The sequence below is a fragment of the Platichthys flesus genome, chromosome 19 (genome assembly GCF_949316205.1).
Source record: "Platichthys flesus chromosome 19, fPlaFle2.1, whole genome shotgun sequence".
Taxonomy (NCBI): domain Eukaryota; kingdom Metazoa; phylum Chordata; class Actinopteri; order Pleuronectiformes; family Pleuronectidae; genus Platichthys; species Platichthys flesus.
The window spans coordinates 19,946,587-19,972,408 of NC_084963.1; the positions used below are offsets into that span (position 1 = coordinate 19,946,587).

The 25,822-nt window shown below is 42.1% G+C and overlaps 2 protein-coding genes across 2 annotated transcripts in view; one reads left to right on the forward strand and one right to left on the reverse strand.

Moving 5' to 3' along the window:
- Positions 1–125: 125 nt before the first annotated feature.
- Positions 126–8,151, reverse strand: chsy3 (chondroitin sulfate synthase 3). The gene is made up of 3 exons (XM_062412956.1): positions 7,255–8,151; positions 6,044–6,327; positions 126–2,480 (listed from the first exon to the last, which is right to left on the reverse strand). Exons 1-3 carry the CDS (start codon positions 7,829–7,831, stop codon positions 909–911), a joined length of 2,433 nt encoding a protein of 810 aa, XP_062268940.1. The 5' UTR covers positions 7,832–8,151; the 3' UTR covers positions 126–908.
- Positions 8,152–13,270: 5,119 nt separating this feature from the next.
- The window catches only part of megf10 (multiple EGF-like-domains 10), a 47,521-nt gene continuing 34,969 nt past the window's right edge, over positions 13,271–25,822 (forward strand). The window contains exons 1-3 of the mRNA XM_062412957.1: positions 13,271–13,395; positions 21,369–21,505; positions 24,845–24,946. Of these exons, the coding sequence (XP_062268941.1) occupies positions 21,387–21,505; positions 24,845–24,946 (221 nt within the window). The 5' untranslated portion in view covers positions 13,271–13,395; positions 21,369–21,386. The remainder of the gene's footprint in view (positions 13,396–21,368; positions 21,506–24,844; positions 24,947–25,822) is intronic.

Genomic DNA, 25,822 nt, shown 5'->3' on the forward strand with positions numbered 1-25,822 from the left:
CTTTCTTTTTCAATTATTTAGCAGATTGTTGCTTTACCTATACGCATGTGGGTATGGCATCAGGCTGCAGTGCACTGATAAGACGTGGTCCTGAGGAAGACATGTAAACATCTTAATAACTATAGCAATGTAAAAAGTATATTTAATAATATGCAATTATCCCTCTCTCATACACCCACACACACACACACAGCCGCTGATGATGCTATTGGCGGCGGGACAGCTGGCGTCCACATTCCACATGGCTTCACACATGATTAGCAGAGTGACAGAGTATTAAATTCATAGATTAGCTGAGTTGCAGATGGTGATACTGCAGTATACTGAAACCTGCAAAGCAGTTATTAAGTAAGAGGTGAGTAAGTAGCACTTTGTGTAAAACCATCAACATAGTAGTTATTTGATAAAAAAAATAATATATATATATATATACATAATATTTGATTTAATTTCCTGTCGTTATTTTGAATTTGCGGTGATTGTTCTTTGGGTAATTGTCATTTTTTAAACCACATAGTTTGGCATTTACAAAGTAGCCTAATTAAAACCCAAAACCCTAAATATGTAATACTGAAGTAAATTGTACATTGTCCAATACATTGTGTGTTACACATCACAAAAAACTTGTACTCTGTCTGCAGTTTTCCAAGCTGGATGGACACCGTTGTCTGGCTAATTTACAGCAGCATTCTTGGACTCAGTTCTGTTCTTGTACGATTACATCCAGATCCATTTGTAACAGATTCTTGCTTCTGTCAGGTCGGTCTGGATTGGGGTCTTGTAGAGTTTTAATTTGTCCACCTGTTTGTACTTGTGACCCACAGTCTCATTACAAGACGCAGTCCATGGCTTTCTGCATTCAAGCTGATGAGAGGTAAACTTACATCGGGTCCGACGGGTCTTGAATGTCAGGATGAGGTTCTGTTATACCCTATTTCTACATGTTTCTCCAGCCACAGCTCTGCTAACTGTATTGTCGACGCAAACATACTTGCTTTTGACCCAAGGCACATTTTGTATTGTTTTTGCTCAAGACTTGTATTGCAGTGGACAGGATGATAAATGTGGAAAATCCCTGGGTCCTGACTGCGCAACACCTCTAAACCAGAATTTATTACTTTTGTGAACAAGTCCACATCTTCCAATCCCCAACCGAGGATTGAGGTGTCGAAACCTCCTGCTTTGAGCAAATCACTCTTGAAAACACACGTGATTCCAAAACCATAATCCCTCCAGAAACCACTTTTCTTATTGAGCACAAATTGGTTTCCTCTGTGGGACTTCTCAGCATACACTATCTTGGGGTTGTACTGACTAAAGACAACAGGGAAATAGACCTGCCTCCCTTGGACAGTGTTGTCTCTGCAGCGCTGCAAGGCATCGCCACTAAATATTAGATCAACATCACAGAAGAACAGCAAGGTGTCGTTATCAAGCTTTGAGGAGCCAAGCTCCAGAGCGAGGCCTCTGGAAAAGTTGCCTGGGACGGGGATTATAGAGAGGTCAGCTGTGGGATACTTCCTATAGTAGTCATTGATTAACTGCAAATGTTTTCCACTGTTCTGATTGATGTCACTGTCCACAAGGACAACGGAGAGCTTAACATTTTGTTTGGTTATCAAACAGACCTTCTCAAAGTTCTCCATAAATTGGACAAATGTGTCGTAGCGACCAGACAATGGAACGACAATGTTGACCTTCCTCTGGCTTTGCTTCCACATTTCCCTGGTTGACTCATATAACTGGAAGGGGGACAAGAATTTCAGGGAGTTGGATAGGAAGGACAGGGATTGGGATTCAGAGTTGATGGCAGCCACAAGTTCAACCACATCCAACTCTTCAGTTTCAGAAAAGAAGGGTTTGCTAAAGGGCTGCTGAAGGTAAGCGTGGCGCCTCACAGGCACTGTGATTTTGCGTCCCTTATGTTTCTTGTACAGAAGCAGTAAATCTAAGATGTATTCAGCCCCATGCATTGGATCAACCCTGTAATAGCCATATTGAATCTCTTTAAAGTCAATTATACGGCCACGTGTTTTTGAATTCTTATTAATCATTTCCATGACCTGTAGAATAATGTCTTCTAGTGCAGTCCAAAGCAAGTTCCCAAGGCTTTGTCGCACAATCTTGTTCTCAACAGCAGAATAAATGTGGCGTCCTGTCAGGAAGTCCCACTCAATGACATCATTTCTGTCATTGGGCTGATAGCGCATGTAGGAAGGTGGCGGACCAAGTTGTTGATCCTCCCACAGCACTTCTGTATCACTCAGGTAACTCATAATCGAACCGTCACGATGGAGAAGGATGGTGCGATAACGAAGCTCGGAGATCTTACGGCTCAGCGTGAAGCTGTGCAGACGGTACTGGTAGGCTGGCTTTTTGTTGGGGTGGAGTGTAATAGCATTGTGGATCTTGCTACTGTGAAGTTCTTCAATGAAACCTTTCTTGTTGTGTTCATAGTTTTCATAGAAGAGCTGCTGCATCTGTGAAAAGAGTTTGAACACCATGAGCGTGGGTGATTTCCAGGCATAATTAAAAAAAAAACTCATGACTACTGCCATTTTACAAGTTGATAACTCTGATACACAGATTACCTCAGTTTAATCAAAGCTATTTTTCACTGCAGCAACAACAACAGTTACACAGGCTCACAAATGAAAAACCCAAGGATATATACTAATAGAGCAAAACTTGTTCTTTCTGGTTCTGTCACTCTGCCTTGAGGCAGAATGTGCGAAGCAGGTGAACACAACCATTTGTTTGACATCTGCTAATATTCACTTTTCAGGAGATGGGAAAAATAAGGATTAAGAACATGTGCCATGTACAGTCATTAACAGCAGTAAAACAAAGCCACAAAGCATCTCTCTCCATGACAGTGGTCAGTGAGGTGTCAAAAGGTAAATTAGTTCTGTTGTATTATTTTATGCATATTAAAACACATGCACAGCATGTCATCCAATTAACTAAACTTCGAACATGTCTCAAGGACATAAAAACCTGGATGACCCGCAATTTTCACTTATTAAACTCAGACAAAACAGAGGTTATAATACTTGGCCCCAAACACCTTAGAGCAGTGGTTCTCAACCTTTTTTCAGTGACGTACCCCCTTAAAAGAAAAAATTCTGCAGAGTACCCCCTAACCAGCCCAAAGCATTTTTGGTTGAAATAAAGATGTAATGTGATTTATTAAGCCTTGTAACTAGACACATTCAAATTTAAAACTCCATCAATGTCCATAACATTGCTCATTTGTAGTGGTCTCTCTTGAACTATTTCGAAATAAAAAGATATAAAAATAACTAAAGACTTTTATTATTATCTCAATATAAATTATCAACTCTTTTGGGATCATAATAAAGATATGTTCTCAAACTGAACTCATGAACTTAATTATAGCTAAACACTTCTTCCCAAAAAATAAATCATTAACTTTTAAATTAAAGATTAGCTCAAAACATATTTTTTAAAATATTTATCATCTTAAAATATCTTCTTTAAGGATCGAAAAGAATACTGACAGGTAGCTTGTTTCCGTTTGATTTCGGGGAGGCTTTTCGCATCGTGTCTTGAGATGACCTGAATTCAGAAAGTTTCCTCTTAAAAAACTCAGGTGGCTTACCAACATGACTTTCATGTTTTGTCTGGAGATACCGCTGAAGATGTGGTGGCTTAATACCACTGTTGGCGAATCTCTCCCCACAGAAAAAACAAAAAGTGTAAATAACCCAATCTATGTTATTGTTAATATTATTGAAGCGTCTTTCTGTTATTTTATTGTGATATTGCTCGCTTTAAGGTCATACAATTTCATTTCCGCTTTTGTATTACATGCTTTTATTTTGAAAGGGTACCGGTAGAGACGCGGACTTCTTGTTATGAATCATTAACTTCACAACGGAAAACGTTTACGTTTTAGCGCCCCTTCGAAGAGGCACAAGCTCTCACGGTGTTGTTTAGGGAAGGCTCTCTGCTCTGGTTTCGCCTTCTTTGGCGCTTGTCCCTCCGTGTTTCAGCAGCATTGCTGCTGCACTTCAACTCGACTCCATTGTTGAAGTTTTCAAGGCAGGTGATGACAGGCGATGACAGGTGGCGTGTGCCAGGTTGGGTCAAACCATTGGTATGGGGGAGATTCTGTTTTTTTAGGATAATTAAATTGAAAAGCCTACTGAATATAAAATTTAGTTCATAAACTTACACTTATATTATATTGAATATTTGTTAAGTAACAATTTTTCAAGGATTTTTGAATGGATGCTAATTTTAAATATAAAGAAAAAAAATCCCAAGTACCCCCTTGAGTACCTTAAAGTACCCCCAGGGGTACGCGTACCCCCATTTGAGAATCACTGCCTTAGAGATGCATTATCTAATGATATAGCTGCGCTAGACGACATTGCCATTGCTTCCAATGAAACAGTCAGGAACTTGGGAGTGATCTTCGATCCTGATTTATCCTTTAATAGTCATTTAAAACCAATTTCTAGGACCGCTTTTTTCCACTTGCGTAATATTTCAAAAATTAGACATGTCCTTTCACAAAAAGATGCAGAAAAACTAGTCCACGCCTTTGTTACATCGAGACTGGACTATTGTAATTCATTATTATCAGGCTCCAGCAGGAAGTCGTTAAAGACTCTACAGCTTGTCCAAAATGCTGCAGCACGTGTCCTGACGAGAACAAAGAGAAGAGAGCACATTTCTCCAATATTAGCATCGCTACACTGTCTTCCAGTTAAATCTAGAATAGAATTTAAAATTCTCCTCCTCACCTTCAAGGCCCTTAATAATATAGTGCCTTTTTACCTTAAAGAGCTGTTAGTACCTTATAAACCCACTAGAGCACTCCGCTCCCAGAATTCAAGCCTACTTGTCGTCCCTAAATTCTCTAAAAGTAGAGTAGGAGCCAGAGCTTTTAGCCATCAAGCCCCTCGGCTGTGGAATAATCTACCACTTTCAGTTCGGGAGGCAGACACCATCTGTTCATTTAAGAGTAGGCTCAAAACCTTCCTTTTTGATAAAGCTTATAGTTAGAGCTAATTAGTGCGCCAGAACGTTACTTGTTCTATTTTATGACACATGACACACAGAGCTTCTCTTTCCAGCTTCTCCTTCCTCTTCTCCATACCTATCTCCCTTCCCCGGAATCCCTTTGCTTTATCACCCGCAGATCCAGGGCCTCTGTGGCCGCACCATGCGGTTTGTGGATCGCGCACCGGGGGTCGCGGTGTTGGATCCAACGTGGCGGATTCTGAATCATGTGGGCTGATCTTGGTGCTGGTGGCGGACCCTGTGTCGCGTTGGCATTGGGCACGGGCGGTGGACCAGGACCGCGGTGGTGGCTTGTGATGGGTCCTGGTGGGCGGCGGTGGACGGTGACTGAGGACTGGAGTGGCGTCTGGTCTGGATGGTGGATCGTGGTCTAGATGGTTGCTGAGCATGGACTGTGCTTGCAGCAGGACTGCTTGGCATGTCATGTTCGGGTTGTCCTTCGGGAAGTCTACCCTCATCAAATGCTGCTAGAGACTTTGATATTGATGATGTTTTCCTGCACGTGGCATCTATTGCACTTCTGTCCGTCCTGGGAGAGGGATCCCTCACATGTGGCTCTCTCTGAGGTTTCTACATATTTTTACCCTGTTAAAAAGGGTTTTTTGTAGTTTATCCTTACTCTTGCTGAGGGTTAAGGACAGAGGATGTCACACCCTGTTAAAGCCCTATGAGATGAATTGTAATTTGTGAATATGGGCTATACAAATAAAATTTGATTTATTGATTGATCCAGTATTCACGCCCTACACTGTGTTCGATTTTGGAAACTAACATCTGTGGGAGTGTTTTTCCGCTCTAGGATTCCCCTTGTGAAGTCAAGAGAAAAATACAAAAGTGTGCCGCCCCAGTACAAAGTGATTGGTTACTTTGGAAAATTAAAGATCACCATTATCAATATCTGAATTAATATCAAAAAACCTCACTGTCACTAAATACACACTCATATTCTATGAGCCTGACAGAACAGAAAGAACACTGGCTCAATCCATACCTCATACGACCACACACACTGTGTTCCACCAAAGCGACGCACACAGCGGCCCACTTCCACATCCTCATGGGGGGTATACATCTCCCGGAGACAGGTACTGATGTGAGGGACCATCCTGCGCAGCACCTCTCGACTGAAGATCATCCCAGGGCCTCCCATGCAGAAGTTCTCGCCGGGCTCTAGGGCCAACTTGCCCAACTCCTCAGCCATACCGAGGCCTGTCTGGCCAAGGTAAAGGGGCTTGCTGCTGTTCAGTGAGCGCAGGAACAGCTCCAGCTTCTCACCTGGAAAAGGGTGAAGAGTGACAATAAAAATAGTATTTTTTACAACACGTCAGCCTGGGCTGGATAAGGCTGGATATGCTTAAATTACTTTGCCCAGAAATAAAGTCCCACGCCTACCAAAAAAAACTTAGGCCCTATTTCTATGTAGTGTCAATCAATCATTAACAAAGCCATCAATTTAATTAACTACGATAACACTAAAGGAACTACAGAGATCTGGGAACATCACTACATCAAAGTGTGACAGGATAAGAAATCCAGCAGTCAGACAACTACTCAGCTTGGAAACTAACTAAATGTTTATGAGTTAAAACTAAATTTCAACTCCCCTTAAATATAGGTAATAATAGGTCCTTCCTGTGTGTACAGTGAATAGCCTATCTCAGGAGAGCTGCAGTTGAAGGAGTCTTTTGATGGAATGGACAGTGTGGGTGTGTGGGTGTGTTTGTCTAACCTGCTGCTTTGTTTCCAACCTGCAGAGTTGTCTGACTGCTCATGTTTCTGGAGCCTCTTGTGGCCATATTAATTGTCAAAGCTACAAAAAAGATGACCACATTTGCATGAGCCTGCAGTAATTTGCTTGAACACTTTTAGAGATAAACTTCCTGGGACCTCCTTTACCATTTTCCTTAAGACACACACACACAAACACAGATATTGTGTCCATTCACGTGCAATTTGTGTTATCTTACAGTTTTTTAATCGTAATATTAATTCAATATATATGCTCCTTTTACAATACACATATATTTGACTTTTGTTTTTATCTGTCACTTATATGTTTGACTGCTGTCACTGCATTCTATTCTACTATATATTGCTGTGTACTTTCATCTAGGAGCAAGCTGGCACAAGAATTTCCTTCGGGATGAATAAAGTTGTATCTCATCTTATTGCCAGAAATAGCTGAATTCTCAGAATAGTCACCTCTTATATAAACATCATCATCCGCTCGCATGAACCACTCGTATTTATCCAGGTAGTGGTCGTGGATGTACTTCAGCATCATGAATGACTTCTTCTGTGGCGGGTACGAGTCGTCCACACCGGCAAGAGAAATCACCGGGACGGGGTCAGGCAGGTTGATAGTCCCGGAGCCGGTGCTGGAGAAGAACTCCACCTTCCCGGGTACGGAACTCGTCCAGGTCCGGTACGCGGCGACGGCGCGGGAGCCCAGATACTTCTTGGCTGTCATCACACCGACGTAGAGGAACCACCTGGGTGTGCTGACTGCTCTCCCGGTGTCCCTGCTACTGTTTCCCCGACTCAGAACGAAGTCCTCCCCCGGACTTAGCTGCGGGCTGTCACGGGCTTTGCTAGCCGCGCTTTTACCGAGGATGTTAGCCGGACCGTTACCGACGGAGGAGTCTCTGTAGTAACACGCAGGGGACTTCTTCCCTTTGCTCTCCAGCACCTGCGGCACGATGAGCCACGAGGACGCAGTGAATCCCAGAAAAACGCCAAAAATCACGGTGGTCCACGGCCTCCTTGGTTTCAGAGCCATGTCTGTTCCCCCTGAGGAGAGCCGAGCTCTGCGTTGACCGTGAACACATGAATGCTGCCGCTGTCTGGAGCTGCTGACGTGTACGAGCAACCGGCGGCTCCGCGGAGCTGTAGCGAGGCCTGGGTGTCCTACTGACGTGGTACGCTTCCCAGCTCTGGCGGGGCTGAGCAGACACGGTGTCCGCTTTAAAGCGTCATCGTTCCCATCTGAGAGCGTCCTACAGCCCCCCCAGCTGCACGACAAGCTTGGCTGTTCACACCGGACGCTGAAGCGCCGCAGCGCGCTAATAATATCACATACTTTTGCTGTTATCAGCCTACAGTAAAAACGGCATTTAATCGTTTTTTTCCAGCATATATGGAGGACCATACATGACTTAAGTAAAAAATAAATAAATGTATTAATACAGAAATAAATAAATAAATAAAAAAGGAAATAAATTAATTAATACAGAAATAAATTAATAAATATGTCAATACCAAAAGAAATGTCAAAATAAATGTCTTAAATATATTTCCACATTTATTTATTCCATGATACATTTCCTTTTCATTTGCAGTGTCCTTATGCTAATGAGAAAGGCGGGCCTAACCGCAGTCTCATGCAGGATTGGTCACAGGAGTGTAATGATCCAGCCCTACTACTTCTGCCTCTCAATGCTGAATGGTGTCCAGTAGCTGTTTGCAGCGTTGAGCCAGTTCACACTTAAAATGAACTAGTTCAAGTTTATCGGGTTAGTTAAGGTTATTGTTTATTGGGATGATTTAGGTGTCAGTAGTCCTGACTGTGAGCGTCACGTCTCGTGTTGTACTGAGCACAAGGAGCGAGCCGAGAGGAGTATGGAGGACCATACATGACATAAGTAAAAATAAATAAATGTATAAATAAATACATAAATTAATAAATAAATTAATAAATAAAAATGGAAATAAATACAGAAATAAATAAATACATATGTTAATACCAATAGACTTGTCAAAATAAATGTCTTAAATATATTTGCACATTTATTTATTCCCTGATACATTTCCTTTTCATTTGCAGCGTCCTTATGCTGCAAATGAAAGGCGGGCCTATCCGCAGTCTCATGCAGGATTGGTCACAAGAGTGTAATGATCCAGCCCTACGTCTGCCTCTCAATGCTGGTGTCCAGTAGCTGTTTGCAGCGTTGAGCCAGTTCACACTTAAAATGAACTAGTTCAAGTTCAGAGGGTTAGTTAAGGTTATTTTTTATTGGGATTATTTAGCTGTCAGTAGTCCTGACTGTGAGCGTTACGTCTCGTGTTGTACTGAGCACAAGGAGCGAGCCGAGAGGAGGAGGAGGAAACAGAAACTCCAGCTCGTTACAAACCACCTGCCGCCTCTGCTCTGATCATGAAGCAGCTGATCTCTGAGCAGATGTGACCAGAGAAACTCTGTGTTTCCACTGTTTCCACTGTTCCACAGAGTCACTAACCGGCTGTTTCACGGTGAAGAGCTCAAGTCTCAGTCACTGCCCGTGTCTCTGATCGAGTGTGACGGAGCGCAGGGGCTGTGTGTGTGTGTGTAGCTCAGTTGACCAATCCTGCTCGAGACTGAGGTCAGGCCCGCCTTTCTCATTAGCATAAGGACACTGAAAATAAAATGAAATATATCATGGAATAAATAAAAGTTGGAATAAATGTGGAAATAAATAAATACATGTGGAAATAAGTTTAAGACATTGATTCATTTAATTCTGCATTTATTTCCACATTTATTTATTTATTTCCACATTTATTCCAACTTTTATTTTGCGATTTCAGTGTCCTTATGCTAATGAGAAAGGCGGGCCTAACCTCAGTCTCCAGCAGGATTGGTCAACTGAGCTACAAACACACAGCCCCTGCACTCCGCCACACAATCGCTTAGAGACACGGGCAGTGACTGAGACTAGAGCTCTTCACCGTGAAACAGCCGCTAAGTGACTTTGTAGAACAGTGGAAACAGTGAAAACACAGAGTTTCTCTGGTCACATCTGCTCAGAGATCAGCTGCTTCATGATCAGAGCAGAAGCTGCAGGTGGTTTGTACCGAGCTGGAGTTTCTGTTTCCTCCTTCTCCTCTCGGCTCGCTCATTGTGCTTAGTAGAACACGAGACGTGACGCTCACAGTCAGGACTACTGACACCTAAATCATCCCAATAAACAATAACCTTAACTAACCCTCTGAACTTGACCTAGTTCATTTTAAGTGTGAACTGGCTCAACGCTGCAAACAGGTACTGGACACCAGTCAGCATTGAGAGGCAGAAGTAGTAGGGCTGGATCATTACACTCCTGTGACCAATCCTGCATGAGACTGCGGTTAGGCCCGCCCTTCTCATTAGCATAAGGACACTGCAAATGAAAAGGAAATGTATCAGGGAATAAATAAATGTTCAAATATATTTAAGACATTTATTTTGACATTTATTTTGGTATTGACATATTTATTTATTTATTTCTGTATTCATTTATTTATTTCCTTTTTTTATTTATTTATTTCTTTCTGTATTTATTTATACATTTATTTATTTTTACTTAAGTCATGTATGGTCCTCCATAAGCATAAACTTACTTGTTGCTCAAACATTAACTGCAACAGCGTCCCAGCAACTCACTTTACTTTTCCTCTTCAATTATTAATTTAATGTCATCCATGTTGAAGAACTTCTCCGCTGTTTGCTCCGTTCAATGTCGGGTGTCGAGGGTAAATTACTTATGCTCCACTCAAGCCCATGTGGAGAATACGTAGCGCCCTTACGCTTTCAGCCTCACACATAGCGAATAGATTGAATCATCCTCTTCCTCCCTCTCTTCTTTGCTCGTCGTCTAAGTGCTAGACTTTGGGCGGAACCCTCAATGCATTTTGAGGAGATTTTGACATCAGTGGCACACATCTCCGCACATCGCGCATATCATCCTGCTGCGCACATCGGCGCACATCATCGTGCAGCGCACATCATCTTGCTGAGCACATCATCCTGGGGCGCACATCGGCGCACATCATCGTGCAGTGTACATCATCGGCGCACATCATCCCCACACATGATCGTGTGGCGCACATCATCCTGCGCGCACCTCATTCTGCGGCGCAAATCATCATTACCTCACATCTGCTATGCACATCATCCTGCAGCGCACATCATCCTGCATCGACCATCATCCTTGAGTGCACATCATCCTGTGGCGGCATGGCGCACATCATCCTGGGGAGCACTTCGGCGCATATCATCACCGCACATGATCGTGTGGCGCACATCATCCTGCGCTCACATCATCCTGCGGGCGCAAATCACATTACCTTACATCACCGGCGCACATCATCATGCCGCACATCATCCTGCAGAGCATGTCAACACCTCACATCATGAACGCACATCATCCTGCTGCGCACATCATCCTACAGCGCACTTCATCCTACAGCGCACTTCATCCTGCGGCGCACATCATCATGCCTGCGCGCAAATCATCCTACAGCGCACTTCATCCTGCAGCGCACATCCTCATGCCTGCGCACACATCACCCTGTGGTGCACATCATCCTGCAGCACACATCATCCTACAGCGCACTTCATCCTGTTGCGCACATCATCCTGCAGCTCACCTCATCCTGCAGAGCACATCATCCTAGAGTGCACATCATCTTGTGATGCACATCATCCTGGGGAGCACATCGGCGCATATCATCACCGCACATGATCGTGTGGCGCACATCATCCTGTGTGCACCTCATCCTGCGGCACATCATCACGGCGGATATCATCATCACCGCACATCATCGTAAAGCGCACATCATCCTGCAGCGCACATCTGGCACATCATCCTGCTGCGCACATCATCCTGCAGACCATTTCATCCTGCGGGGCACATCATCACGCCGCACATCATCCTTCGGAGCATATCATCATCACCTCACATCATCATCGTCTTCATTGGCTCACGCACATCATTCAACTGCGCACTTCATACTGCGGTGCACATCATCACGCTGCGAATCATCCTGCGGCGTATATCATCATCACCGCACATCATAGTAAAGCGCACATCATCCTGCGGCGCAAATCATCCTGCAGCGCACATCATCCTACAGCGCACTTCATCCTGCGTCGCACATCATCCTGCATTGCACATCATCCTGCAACGCACATCATCCTCGAGTGCACATCATCCTGTGGCTCACATCATCCTTGGGAGCACATAGGCGCACATCATCACGGCACATGATCGTGTGGCGCACATCATCCTGCACACCTCATCCTACGGCGCAAATCATCATTACCCCACATCACCGGCGCACATCATCCTGGCGCACATCATCACGCCGCACATCATCCTGCAGCGCATGTCGTCACCTCACATCATTGGCGCACATAATCTTGCGCCGCACATCATTGTGCTGATGATGTGTGCTGCATGATGTGCGCCGTACGATGATGTAAAGAACTAAACCCTTTCAGGGCCCTGAAAACTAAACCAAACTGAAGAAGAAAAAAAATTGATTTTCCAGAGTATCTCTTTTGAATCAATTTGCCGGTCCCAAGACCGGATAAAGGAGTAGGGCTGGACGTAGAACTAGCAGTTCCACCCCACATAACAGCCTTTTGATTAAATTTGATATTCTAACACTTCAGAGCCGCTGGTTGCAGACCCCTGTCTACGGCGAAGGAGCGATTTGTTTACTGCTCCGCCGCAAGAGATGCGGACGTTAAACATTGGGCGCGCCACACAGTTTGATAATCACTGCTCTATACAGTGGATCCCCCCCTTGTCCGTACTATTTGGGAGACCCAGAGGTGAACTGTCTCCCGCGTCCCCTCCACTTCCCCTTTCTCGCACAGCATCAACCAGGAGCGCTGCAGTTGCAGGGGGCGCAAATTTGCCAATTCCACACACAGTGATATGATAGATAATAGAAAACCGCTTCGCGGTCCAGATTACTTTTTTGTTTTTTTGTTTTAAGTGCTCGTGCCGCCCTCAACATGACATGAGAAGGTGCCGCCCCTGGCTGCTGCCCGGTTCGCCCGTGCCCAAAACCGCCACTGCTCCTGTTAGGTTTGCAGTGGATGATCCCAGAGCCTGACCGAATGATAAGAAGTGAGGAGTTTGATAGACCAGCAGATGGCAGCAGTTACAAGGCTCCTGGAAGAACGGCAGATGTTATTTCAAATTCAAAATAAAACCAACGATAAAACACCACTTATCTGTGATTTAATGTGTTGATCTGTGTGTGGGCTGAAATTGTATTGTGGTACAGTAAACATTGACATGTTGAAGTTTGCACTAGAAGACAGAAGCAGCTGAGATCAGGAGGTCGTTCTCCGACCGTCCGTCAAGTCATCGGAGGAGAAAAGCCATTGGCGGAGAGGCTGTTGACGTCAGCAGCCGCCGCACAGTGTTTTGAGGATGGTGAAAGTTTGTCAGTGTGTGGACGACTCGCTGCAGGAGACGGACCACTGAGAGAAACAGAGAAGTGGATGTTCTCGGCTTTGTTTCTGTTTATCAGCTGTTGGACATATCAGCATCACCTCCACATCACGGACCCTCCGCTGCGCTCACACCCGAGGTAAGCAGCTCATCTACACAAGAGCTGAGCGCAACAGTGAAGTGAAGCTGCGGATCAGTTACTTCTAACCCAACACGCTCATCTTCTTCACATCTTCGAAATAAATTATATAACTTTAGTACTGTGTATGTACATGTATGTATACACAGATTTAAAAATGTTTAGATTTTTATCGCAGGCTTTCAAATCAAATTACACACAGACACACACATTGCCCATGACTTCATAGGACATAACATCGATTCACATTCACTTCAAAGACACTTCTTCTGACCTTAGCCGTAGTTCCTACTTGCCTAACCCCAATCCTAACTTAAAGCTAAACCTAAGGCAACTCTTCAGGATCACCAGGGCGCTTCCTGATGGCCTAAGATTTTTTGGCCTCAGCCATTTGATGAGTGAGAGAATAACAAGTAGTAATGGTGTGATGGACCTCCTGCACCGAGCGCAAACCTCACCTGACAGCTGCCTTAGCGAACTGTGTGAGGTTGGTTGTGTAGTTTATGTTTGATACATTCATAATTGTGAGATCTTTACTGAATATAAATATGAATAACTAATTATATTTATTCAGTTATTAATTTCGATGATGAACCGTTTCTTTGTGACATTAGTGCAACCTGGTCGGAGGAGATGTGTGGTAGAGTGGGTGACAGTGGACCAGTGACTCAAATGGTGGAAGTTGTGTAAAGTCTTCCCATATCTGGAATATGTATGTTCCTGATAAAGTGCTAAACAGACTTAAACAGAAAAAGTGAGGCGAACAAATGTCAGAGAATACTGAGAATAACCAGAAAATGATTTAACTCCAGATCATAATGTTCCTCAGCAGAGTCGGATCTACCTCAGCAACAGGGGTTTTCCAGTGCAGCTGTTGGCATGTCCAATCATGTCATAGGATATTTGTTTCTCAATAAACTTTACTGGCCTGTTTTCAAGTTCTTATTTAATCCGACATTCATATTCTGGTCTTACTGAATGTCTGAAATCCATGAGGATTGCATCTTACTTTTCTTTGAAATGTGTAGGAAGGCATTGGCTTTATTCCCAAAGGATGCCTGAGAAAGTTTGAAAAAAGTTTGGCAACATGAACTTCCAGTTAATGGGGATGAATTCTAGAGCTACAATGAGAGGAATATGGTTGAAGGTGGAAAGAAAGGTGCAAAAAACACATATCTCTGTAGTTCCTCCACCATCCATTGACATCAGAATAGATCACAGTGCATGAAGCTGGAAGTTTATGTTATTGATAGAAACCTGGAGGAAACATTAATGTAAAAGCTACCTGCAGCAAAACCATCTATCTACAGAATAATAGTTACAACCCCATTTGAAGCTGAAATTAGGCTCTGATGGCACATGGCTAAGACTCATGTGATTGTTGTTTCATTTATGAAATTTAGTTAAAAGCTTAACAGGACTGCGTCTGTTTGAGACAAAAATCTGCATCCTGTTTGGTAAGTTAAAGGCCTGAAGTTCAGATTTTGCTTTATTTCACCCATAACCAAATAGATAGGCTACACTTATCAAATTGCAGTACGTACAGGACTCGATTCAAAAGAGAACATTCTTGTTTTCTTTCATTTAAAAACAAACAAACCACGACCTGAGTGTCTGGTGAATATAGATGCTCAGTAGGCAGGTTGCCTCACAAATCGTTTCCTATGCTGTTTTTCACAGTAGACATTTTGTCCTATCATTGTAGGAAAAGCAAGAAAGTTGATAACAGATGGAAAAAGTATGAGCATAACACCAATGTTGAAAAAGCCAGGAATTTTCCCGTAAGATGTTTCATGATAAAATCAAAGTGGCAGATTGTCACACATCTGTTGGATTTCTACTTTTCACTCATGTGGTTTGCATCTCTTTGAATTTATGAGATTTACGTGCCACTGGGGACGTATTGTAATCTTGAGCCACAGACCATGCATTTCAAAGGTGCAGTTTACATTCTGTGCATCAATCGTGTGTCTTCTCATGTAGTTGTTCCACATATGCCACCTGTTACTGGTAAGAGTAGGAAGAGACTCATTACAGATCAACAGAACAAACAGTCCTGAGGGACTTGAATGGGTCTAATAAGTTGCACCTGCCAAAACCATATAGACACACTTTCCCATTTTTCCAGACCTCTAAGCACAAGTGTTATGGAATAAACGGTGAGGAGAGGTTTGTTAGACACAGCCATGTAAACAAGGTTGCAGACCTACATGGTTTATTAATCATATTATGATATAATTTATCTGCTCATGTTAAATGTCTTCAGTCTCTGGGTAGGCTGATGATTAATTACACTTGAGGTTTACCCATATAACTTAAAAAAACTTTGACAAAATTCTCTTTATCCTCAGCACAACAGTTCATTTCACATCCAAAATGCACTTATACAAACAACACTCTTCATACACAGGTCAGAATCAGCTCTCGTACCAGAACACATTTGTCTCCAATTTGTGACGCAAAACACACTGACCTGAAAAAATTACAATGGGTAACATTGCAATACTGTTATCACTGTTCTTGTTGAAGTAGCTTATCTGGTACAGAGCCATCATATTGTTATAGGAAGCTGCTGAGAGACCAGCCACTGGTGGATGAAGGCTTATAAGGCTATGCAGATGCTTATCCATGTAGCATGTTGGGTTCAAGGATCTAATGAAGAAGGTTCACTAGGAGATTAACCTGGGAGCAGCCAGACGACATCAATTCAGCTCACTCAGAAATTGTGGGGAATCAAACCCCAGGCAGAATACCTCAGCTTCCACATCCACACTAAATGACTTCCACACACAGGCAAGCAGAGCTGCAGACATCACCTCCAGACAAAGGATGGACGAGGGCAGTGTGAAGACAGTCAGGATAGAGTGAGGCAGAGCAGTGTGATCTATTGTTCCTTCATCCTGTGGGTTCAAAGATGGGAGTATATGAGGGCAATGAAGGCCATAGCCAGGTCAAATCCAGGACCAAATAGTATTTCCCATGGGGACTACTAGAACTCCCCCACATCAACAGAAGGGTTCCTCAGTAACAGGAAGGTTTCTTGGACTTATAAGGAGGAAGCAATGCATGCCAAGCAGCTGGAAGAGAGCTGAAGCATGAAGAGGATCAAGAGACCTTCACAGTTCCACACCATCTCTCTGCTAAAGGGGAGTGCAAGATATTCCTGGCCATACTTGCATGTGGAAAGACATTGTACATGCTGGAAAATAATGACATCAACGGCACAGTAGGTGTTGATGTCAACATTTGCAGTTCATTGTATGAAGATTTAACAGTAATAGTTGCGTAATGGAGTGTAAATACTGAATATAAAGATGGACGACCAAAGTGAAGTTAGTGAAGTGAAGTTAAAATGTCTTGATCGTTACCTGGTAGTTGGCTGCAGTGTAGGAAGTAAATCCCACCTCTTCGTATTTTGTGGATGGGACATGGTCCAAACTAAAATTGCAATGTTTATGTCAAAGATTGTTTTCTGTCATGTTTGGAGGTTTTCTATCATCTCTGTCCTGCAAGTGTTAGAGTTTCAGGTAAAATTAGTTAAGTAGTTAGTTAGTTATATATCTATTATAAAACTGTAATAAGGGTCAGTTCATAGGTTGATTATTTATAAAGTCAAATTAATTCTTGAGGAGACCAATGTCAAATCCAACTGGCAAATATAATCCACATTGACTGATCTGACTGAATGAAGAGTTTGATTCACTCATTTAGAAAAGAGTGTCTGGAATTGTAAAATTATTATTATTTTTTTTACATTTTTATATTGTGGTTTGTCCATACAGAGATCTGATTAAGTTCTCTAACAATCAGTTGCAATTATCTCTATTAGAATGTGCTTTAGTTTTACTGCAGTAGTGAAACAGTGGTTGAGAATGCTGATGGTGGAAGCTCTGTCAAACAAGCTGTTCAAACATAAGTACAACTCAACAGGGGCAGTGCCAAAACTGGACAGAGGATTGTGATAACAATTAATAAGGGCTCTTTACTCATCCCCGTGCTGTGTCAAAATTCATTGATTTATTTGTATCCACCACCATAATATCAACTTTTACCATCTTATTTTTTTTTCTTTCTTATTTCAAATGAGTAAAATATTTTTCCACTGCAGAGCATGTCCCACGAACACATTCTCGGACATGCTAATGGATTTTAACAAGATCATTTGGTCTTCCTAGACAGAGATGATGTATAACTATGAGCATATGACCATAAGTTGTTACTGCTGGAGATTCATTTCAAGATGCATTTTCACACAAAGTATGTAATGACATACTTAAAGCTGTTCACTTGTGAGAGAGCAGTGTGTAAGACGGATGGTAATACCGAACAGGGCCAAACAATCAGATAACACACAGGTGATATATGACACACACACAAACACAAATACACACACAAGCAGGCAAACACAAACACACACAAACACAGGCAGAGCTGCTTCTGCTTCATGGAGCGGCTGCACCATTAATAGGAGTTGAACATCTTCTTAATTTTAAGGGCATGAAATGTCACATTGTCACAATGTCACACAGTCACATTGTGTTTACATGGGTTTGTTAGTTCAGTGCGTGCACAACATAAACTGATGGATAATCGTTGTGTGATAATCTCAATCGATGTGAGAAAAAGCAATGGAAATATATTTTGCTTGGATGTACAGTCCATCCTGGAAATGTTCATGTGAATAAACAGAAGCAGATGACTGCCTTGTTTTGTGCATGGAAATACACTGGAGGATGAAGCGTTCTCTTGGATTTCAGTGAAAGTGAGTGAGGGAAAGTCAGCTCACACTGCAGGAGACTCACTAAACTGGCTGCAGCTGTGCTTTCTCTGAGGTTTCAGCCAGCCAACCAGGAATGATGGCGGCTTTTGAGAAACCTATTCAAAGATATTTATATCTTTGCTCCAGTTGAGACCGTCACTGAATATGATGATGGGTGTGAGAGTCCCCCAGTCAGGGAGACAATTTTTCTTTCTATAACACCGCTATTTGTTTCTTGATGATCATTTTAGCACATTACAGGCTCAGTTTGTCAGCGTCAACATTATGTGGTGAGAGTTGTATACTATAATCAGTCCGAGCTGTGCTTTGTCAGGCTGCATGTCGTACGTCAGAGTCAGCTGTAGGCCTCCTTCTTCAGCCTCAGCTGTTGTTTTGGTTGGTGAAACCATTGAGTCTTAATGAGAAAGTAACAGTGCTGATGGGGCCTGCTTCAACAAACTTCAAACAAAGTAAATACAGCAATAAATTGCATATTGTGCTAAAATAATCAATGTTTAAAAGTAATTGTTTATTATGTTATTAGCCTAAATCAAAAGATTTTGGTGTATTATAGATAAATTGGTACAAATTATTGGTACAGTTGCGTTATTAACAGGTTGTACCTGTGTGAGATAGTAGTAATAAATGTTGTTCCATGGCCTTAGCACAGCTTTTGTTGGTGCTGGAGGGACCTCTGACAGGTCTTGGTTCCTGTAGTCCTGTGCAAGCTGACAGAGAGGCGTCAATACCGTGCTGCCTGGAGTAGTCTATCAAAGTTGTGTAGCCCAGCTTAATCCGCTCCATTAGGAATTTATGTCTGGAGCCCTTTCACTCTCACAGCATGGCCCTTGTTTGTGCAGTAGTGCAGTTGTCTTGGGGTGGGGAGAGTTTCAGCATTGGTGGCTGCAGCTGTGCCCCTCTCAGCTCAGTGAAACCAGAGAGGACTGGCCCTGCTGGCCCGTAAACTGCCAGGCACAGACACACTGTCAGCCGCCATGCAGCCACTGGAGACATCTGACTGGCTTCCTCCATCAGACAACTCTTTTTAAAGGAGGCTAACCAGAAGACACAGGTCTTACCTTACTGGCCTCTTCAGATTCATCAAGCAGCTGGAGTAATAAAGTTGCCATCATGTACTGAACTTGCCAGCTGTTTCTGTACCATTAAGGAAGTTGACCAGACAAACTTAGTGTAAGTGCATTGACAAATCCTACAAATCGCACCAGAGATTCAAACAGTGAACATGAGGTTTGGTCATTTCAGTGTTTTTAACACACATTAAAACAGATTAAACTGGAGACAGGGAGACTAGTCGGAAGAGAGGAAAGATGAATACAGCCGATTACAGAGAGGTCCTTGATGAAAACCTGCTCCAGATTGCATGCGACCTGAGACTGGAATTTCGGTCACTCCTGTCCTTGAATGGTCCAACTATAGCCCATATCTAAACCTTGGATTTGGTGTTCTGTGTCAGTGTCAGTGTCAGTTAAACTTCTACAATCCTGAATCGTGGACTGGCAGGTCTCTCTCTACCAGTGGATGATGTACAGACCAAATGATTTCAACAAAACTGTTATTTTGAATTAAAGCAGATGTCCTGACGTTCTCAAAGAGTGTGGAGACTTTGCTCCTCGGACAGAAACTGTCTTTGTCTCATTTAGGGCATCCTTATAATTAAAAGAAGCTTTGAAATAGTTGAATAACAACAGAATGCGTGCAACCACTAATTTCCTACTGGGGTTCTGTCAAAAGAAAAGATAGATTAAATGCTGTTAATTCTATGACTCTGTTTTATTCAAACATTTATGTTGCTATACTAAAGGCACCACTTTGGAAATTGAAGGCTCCCATTGAATCTGTATGTGACTAATGTGCTTAGTAGCTAACGAATGCTGCGATTTGCAAAGCCAGAAGGTCCTATATAATTTCCATTCAAACCAAATAGTGCAAACACACGCGCTAAGAATGTGAATGTGGAAACATAAAAGTATAAAAAACAGACAAAGTGTTTTCAATCTTTAGATTACCTGCAGTCAAAGTCTGACTGCAGGTAAGCTTGAGTCAGTACATGCAGCATGTGTATTATCCTGCACACAAAGCAGTTGCAGGGGGAAAGAATCGGATCACTACAGACTCGACCTGAGAGGATCATAACGACATTGGCTTTAATAGAAATGACTGATGGCCTCACTTGGCCTGAAAGCCCAAAGATTAACACTAACACGGTGAAATCACTTTGGAGATGTTTTGCAGGTATAACGTCGACCATGTTCACTGTGATGATAAAGTGTTATAGTTTGCTCGCATAGCACTAAAGGGGATGTAATTAATTTATTACATATGCTGACTTGGGACCTAAGTGGTGAAGTGACTGAGTAAAAGGATTACAGCTAATGAAGCAGATCCATCATCTGACAGCATCCTATCACGCTGCACTAACAGACCAACCGACAAACAGCAGATGATACCTGATTAAATTGGCGACTATTTGATCTCCTACAGTCACAAGTTTGTTGCCAAAAGGCCGAATGAAGCATGGCTTTTGTCTGATGCTCTGTGGTCTCTGTACTCAAAGATCAAGTGTGAAAGGGGCCCGACTCTAAATTTCGGGAAGTTTGCAAATGGTATTTTATAGTTAAACCAGAGCAAAAACGTGACCAGTGTTGTCTGGTGATATCGCTGTAATCAGTGTTTCTCCCACATCAACTTTCGTTCCGATTATATCAATAATTTCAGATTATTTTTTTGTTTTGAATGTGCTGAAGTCAACTTCACTGTCGTCAGATTTTACTTCAATGTGTCAGATACGAGTTCAATAACTATTCTATATGTTCAGCTGTTCATCCGATTTTCAGTTTGTAGTTAAAGATTGTTTATATAAACTACATTTGAACCATGATGCTCAAAACTGCACACATCCCATCTTCAAAGTTTACTTATTTCTGGTTTCTGTTACAGTGTTGAATCCCTAATTCGAACTGGATTTAAGGAAAACGTGATCAATTCCCCTTTATGAACGTTAGAAAATGTATTTAAAAATAATAAATCTAGATTTTTTTTAGGTAATAATTGTTAGTGTTAATTCACCACTGCAACTGGTAGTGACTTTGTCTCAAACACAGAACACATTTTCTGATATTTTTATTAATAATTTTCTGCCAATCATGTTTGACTACTCATATGTAAACCGCTAACCTGTCTTCTCCTTTTTCAGGGTGCAGCTCTTACAGAGATGGCTGTGTTACTGTGCTATGACAGGACACTTCTATTGGCTGTGGTCATCTGTTTTCTGCCTTGCATCACTTCCTCCCTCAATTTGGAGGATCCCAACGTCTGCAGCCACTGGGAGAGGTCAGTCACAATGCTTCTGCCATGTTCTTTAAAAGCTCTTTGACCTCACGTTTCCATCGTTTTCTGCTGCAGTGGTAACTGATTACGCATGCCACACATTCAGGAGCCGGTCAGACCATATGAGAGAACCACAGGTTGCCTTCAGAGAGCAGCCTTAGCCCTGAGTGAAAAAACACAACACTATCCTTAACTGTAACGTATCCAGTCCATCAGTGCAGCAGGGCTGTTTATTCAGTGGGCTCCGGAATTATAATGCAGGTCGTCACGCTCAACATTTGCTGCAGCACAATGTGCAGTCATTCAGTAAAGCTAAGTATGTTGGACAATCACATACATGTAACGGTACATTCCAGGTTGATTCCAGGCCCTTTTGCTGCTTTAACACAGGGCTGTATTCAGTCTGATCCCTGCTGAAGTATGAAGATGGAGTATACATAAAAAGTAACTTTTTTTGTATTACAAGTTTCTTTTGAAATTAATTTGAATATAAACATGAGCTCCACACTTATTGAATGTGTCCTAATTTGCATAGGCAGAAACACCATTCATATGTATGACAAATACATCGGCTCAATCTTCATCCAATCACCACACTTCCAAAATAACAAAGTTAGTGGAAAATAACAAACAGAAAGGCAAATTCATTAATGGCGGTGGGAAATGTGTTGATTGCTTTCTAAGTGGGTTTATCTGCAATTACAAACCCCACACATATTCTCTTCTTTTTCTTTAAAGTTATGTATTCCCTGGTGTTAGACTAACCTCAGTGTGTCAAGCACATGACTCTTTTTTTCAAAATGTTGGTGTTAAAAAGGTGAAGTGAGGCTCTTGACAAACTTTCAAATTAAAAAGAAGCTTGAAAATCCATTAAGCGAAATGTAAAAGAACAAAGGTAGAAGCAGATTTCCCAGCTAGATTATCTTTCAGCAGCTAATCTGAGGAAACAGCTGCGGACGCAGTGAGAGCGCTCCTCTGTTATTGTCCCAAAGACTGACGGCAGAGAAAGATTTAGAGGGAGACAAGAGAGGGAAGGAGGACAGTGTGAGACATACAGTGTTGATGATAATGATCATGGAAACTCTTAGCCTGGATGCCAGACGAATTTAGCACTGCCCACAACATTTGAGGTCGGGAAGTCTGGTCTGGAGTCGCTCCGTTTGGGAGAAATTATGCCCGAACAGAAACTGTTCAGACCAATCAGATTGTCAGGGCGGGCTTTATACAATGATGAACAATAACATAATCAACCACGTCATCAAAGTGCGCTTGGGTTGAATTCGCTTTCAACAAACGTGCCTGCCGCTGGAGAGCTGAGATGTGTAGATGCTGCCATTGAGTCTGTTTTTCGAAGACATCGACAGCGCATTCATTTTGAAAGAGGAACAGAGAACCCTAAGGCGATGCCAAAGCGCCGCGCCGCGCTAATCCTTATCACGCTAATAATATCACCCGCTGATCCAGTAGTATTCCAGCATATACTTACTCTCTCTTTTTAACTTCATTACTGCTTGTGTGGCTGTAGTGGATGGGCAGAGGAGGACATTTAATAAAGTCATTGGTAAAATTGGTAAAATTAAACCTCCAGGACAATAGAAGGGGAATTCAAAGGATGGGATGCATATTTGATCATTTATATTATATAAAATATGTCATCAATATCGTTTAAAATCATTTTTCAGTGTGTTTCCTTGCGCGATACGCTCGCGTCAAGCGCAAAAAATAGACTCAACGCCGAAACGATCGCTGCACGGCGCTACGCAGCCTTGGCGCTGAGCCTCAGCCTCCGGTGTGACCAGCAAAACGCTTTAACATGGGACTGGATGGGAGCCAGCTGTTATTTAAGGCTTGGTGCTGCGCTTTGGCGTCGCTTCAGAGTCCGGTGTGAACACCCGGCGTTAGTAAATAACTCACAATGCGTTGCTTGAAATACGTCACATACTACGTTGCTCTGATTGGTTGTAGGTCTATCCAATTGAGACGAGAGGCTTTTTTTATCTGGTTCGGTTGAAACACGCCCCATAATCACAGCCCAATGGAACGGTATCAGACTCACATTCTGACTAGAATTGTGAGTATGACAACGTCAGGCTAGGAAACTCTCACACCTGGTGTTAATATCCATCTCTACTGACTTGATCATAAGAGGTAAGCCAGTGTCACTTCACCTTTTAAAATCAGGTCTCTCTTCCCTGCTCTATATACAAATTTAGGGTCTCAGTCCCACATTGATTTAAGGATTTGTGACAGAAAGTAAATTGACCTGCTGGTCCTTCAATGACGTCAATTTCTAAAATGTGATGTCAGTCAGTTAGCATGAGGAAACATAAAGAGCTGCTTATTGATACAGTAACTATACAGTAGAATATAATAAAAAGTAATGAGAAAATTAAAAAGAAGAAAAGAAATGTCAATGATGGGTAAACATCAGTTAGCAGACAGTAGTCAGTGCTGGTCATTGAACGTGGCTCATATGAGGGGGTGAATTTGATTTGGTTTATCATATTTCAATGCTCTGCTGAGATTTGATGGGGTGACTTAACCCTTGCTTTTATGTAATAACGATAGTGATTGATCAGGTTTTTACTGTTTTGTGTAGGAAGTGTTTAGTTCTCCATGTATTGATCAGTTGTTTGATTAAAACAATTACCCAAGTGTCCACGAAAATGAGTTTGCATATCAGTAGTGTTTGTATAAATTGTATGTTTTAATGTCTGAAATGCTCCCTAGTTTTATTCACACAAGGGCTTCACCCTGAGATCTGTCTGTTGACAGGAAATGTGTCAGTGACAAACAAGCATTCTAAATACATGATGTTCGATTGTAGCTTCTTATCATTTCTGAAGTGTTTTGGCAGACTTATTAAACTATGTGAAGACAAAACACACTTTTCACAAAAGGGCTGTTGATGTCTCACACACACATTAAATGGTAAAGTAAATAGATGTATAAATCTTGTCTAGTCTGAACGACCACATTCAAGTGCCTTTTACTACAAGCCCCTCACACATTCCTACAGCCCTTCTGTACCACACAAACTCTCTCTGGGTTGGCTGTGGCCTGTGTGTTAATGGTGAATGTAAAACTGTACTGTAAAGCATTTGTGTGGCCAACAAAACTAGATAAGCATTATATAAATATAGACAATTTACCAAATGCAATAATCCACCTATGGAACATTGCAGGGGCCAAAATGTGGTTCATAGTATTACCAATAGATAAATAGAGGAGGAAACCACAGACCATCTGACAAACATACACACACATACCACACACATGTACACACGCACACCCACACACACACTGATTTCTCTCTCGTCTCTTCTCTTCCTGTGGTTTCAGTTACTCAGTGATGGTGCAGGAGTCATACGCCCACCCTTTTGATCAGATTTATTACACCAGCTGCACCGACATCCTGAACTGGTTCAAGTGCACCAGACACAGGTAAGGACGACAGCGCTGGGGCCTGAAGTAGAAGTGTGTAAGTGTGGAGAGAATGGTGGGTTTTTTTAACCTCTCCACTCTGAAAATCCATCACAGTGATATTTTTATTTTTGTCAAGCTTACGTTATTGTCGCATGGTAATGCTACAGCATTACCATGCGAAAATCTTTCTGACCCATCTTTCTGCAATAGTAAGTACCTGACCATACAGTCCATCCATTTATTCTGGGGCTTATGTAGTGGAGTATGTTGCAGCCAATGCAACTATTATATTGTGCCATGTGACAAGCATGATCCTGAGCTTCGATTCAAATATGATCACAACTACAAGCAGCAATACTTTTTACAGCATCATGCAGCAGCATTGTATGTTAATAGATAAACAGTTACTATGAATGCCCTTGCAATTATATTTGTATGTAATGCCCTGAAATTTCCATCATGCATGTTTCCAATTTTTTTCAATCACCTATTCATTATAAGTACCTGCTTATCCGATTTACAGTACTGACATCCAGTCAGACAACTATTAAATACCCTGCATGTGTTCAGACTCTACATGTACGTGCCGAACACTCCAACAGGTCCTCTTGTGGAATCAAATACAGTCCAATCCAATGACTCAGCCATATGTTCTGATCTCACAAAGATAATAATGTGTACACTTAAATGATTTAATTAGAAATTTGATCTTTATTTATGATTTTGACTATATTGAGAATTTGTATAATTTCAATAATGCGGCCCAGTTAAATATTACTGGAGGCTACAACATCAGTAATAAACATGTTGTTTAATACTGAGCTGTTGTATTTGATTTTAATCAGTTGTGAAACCAAGTGGTATATGTTGAAATGTTATACAGGGCAGAAACAA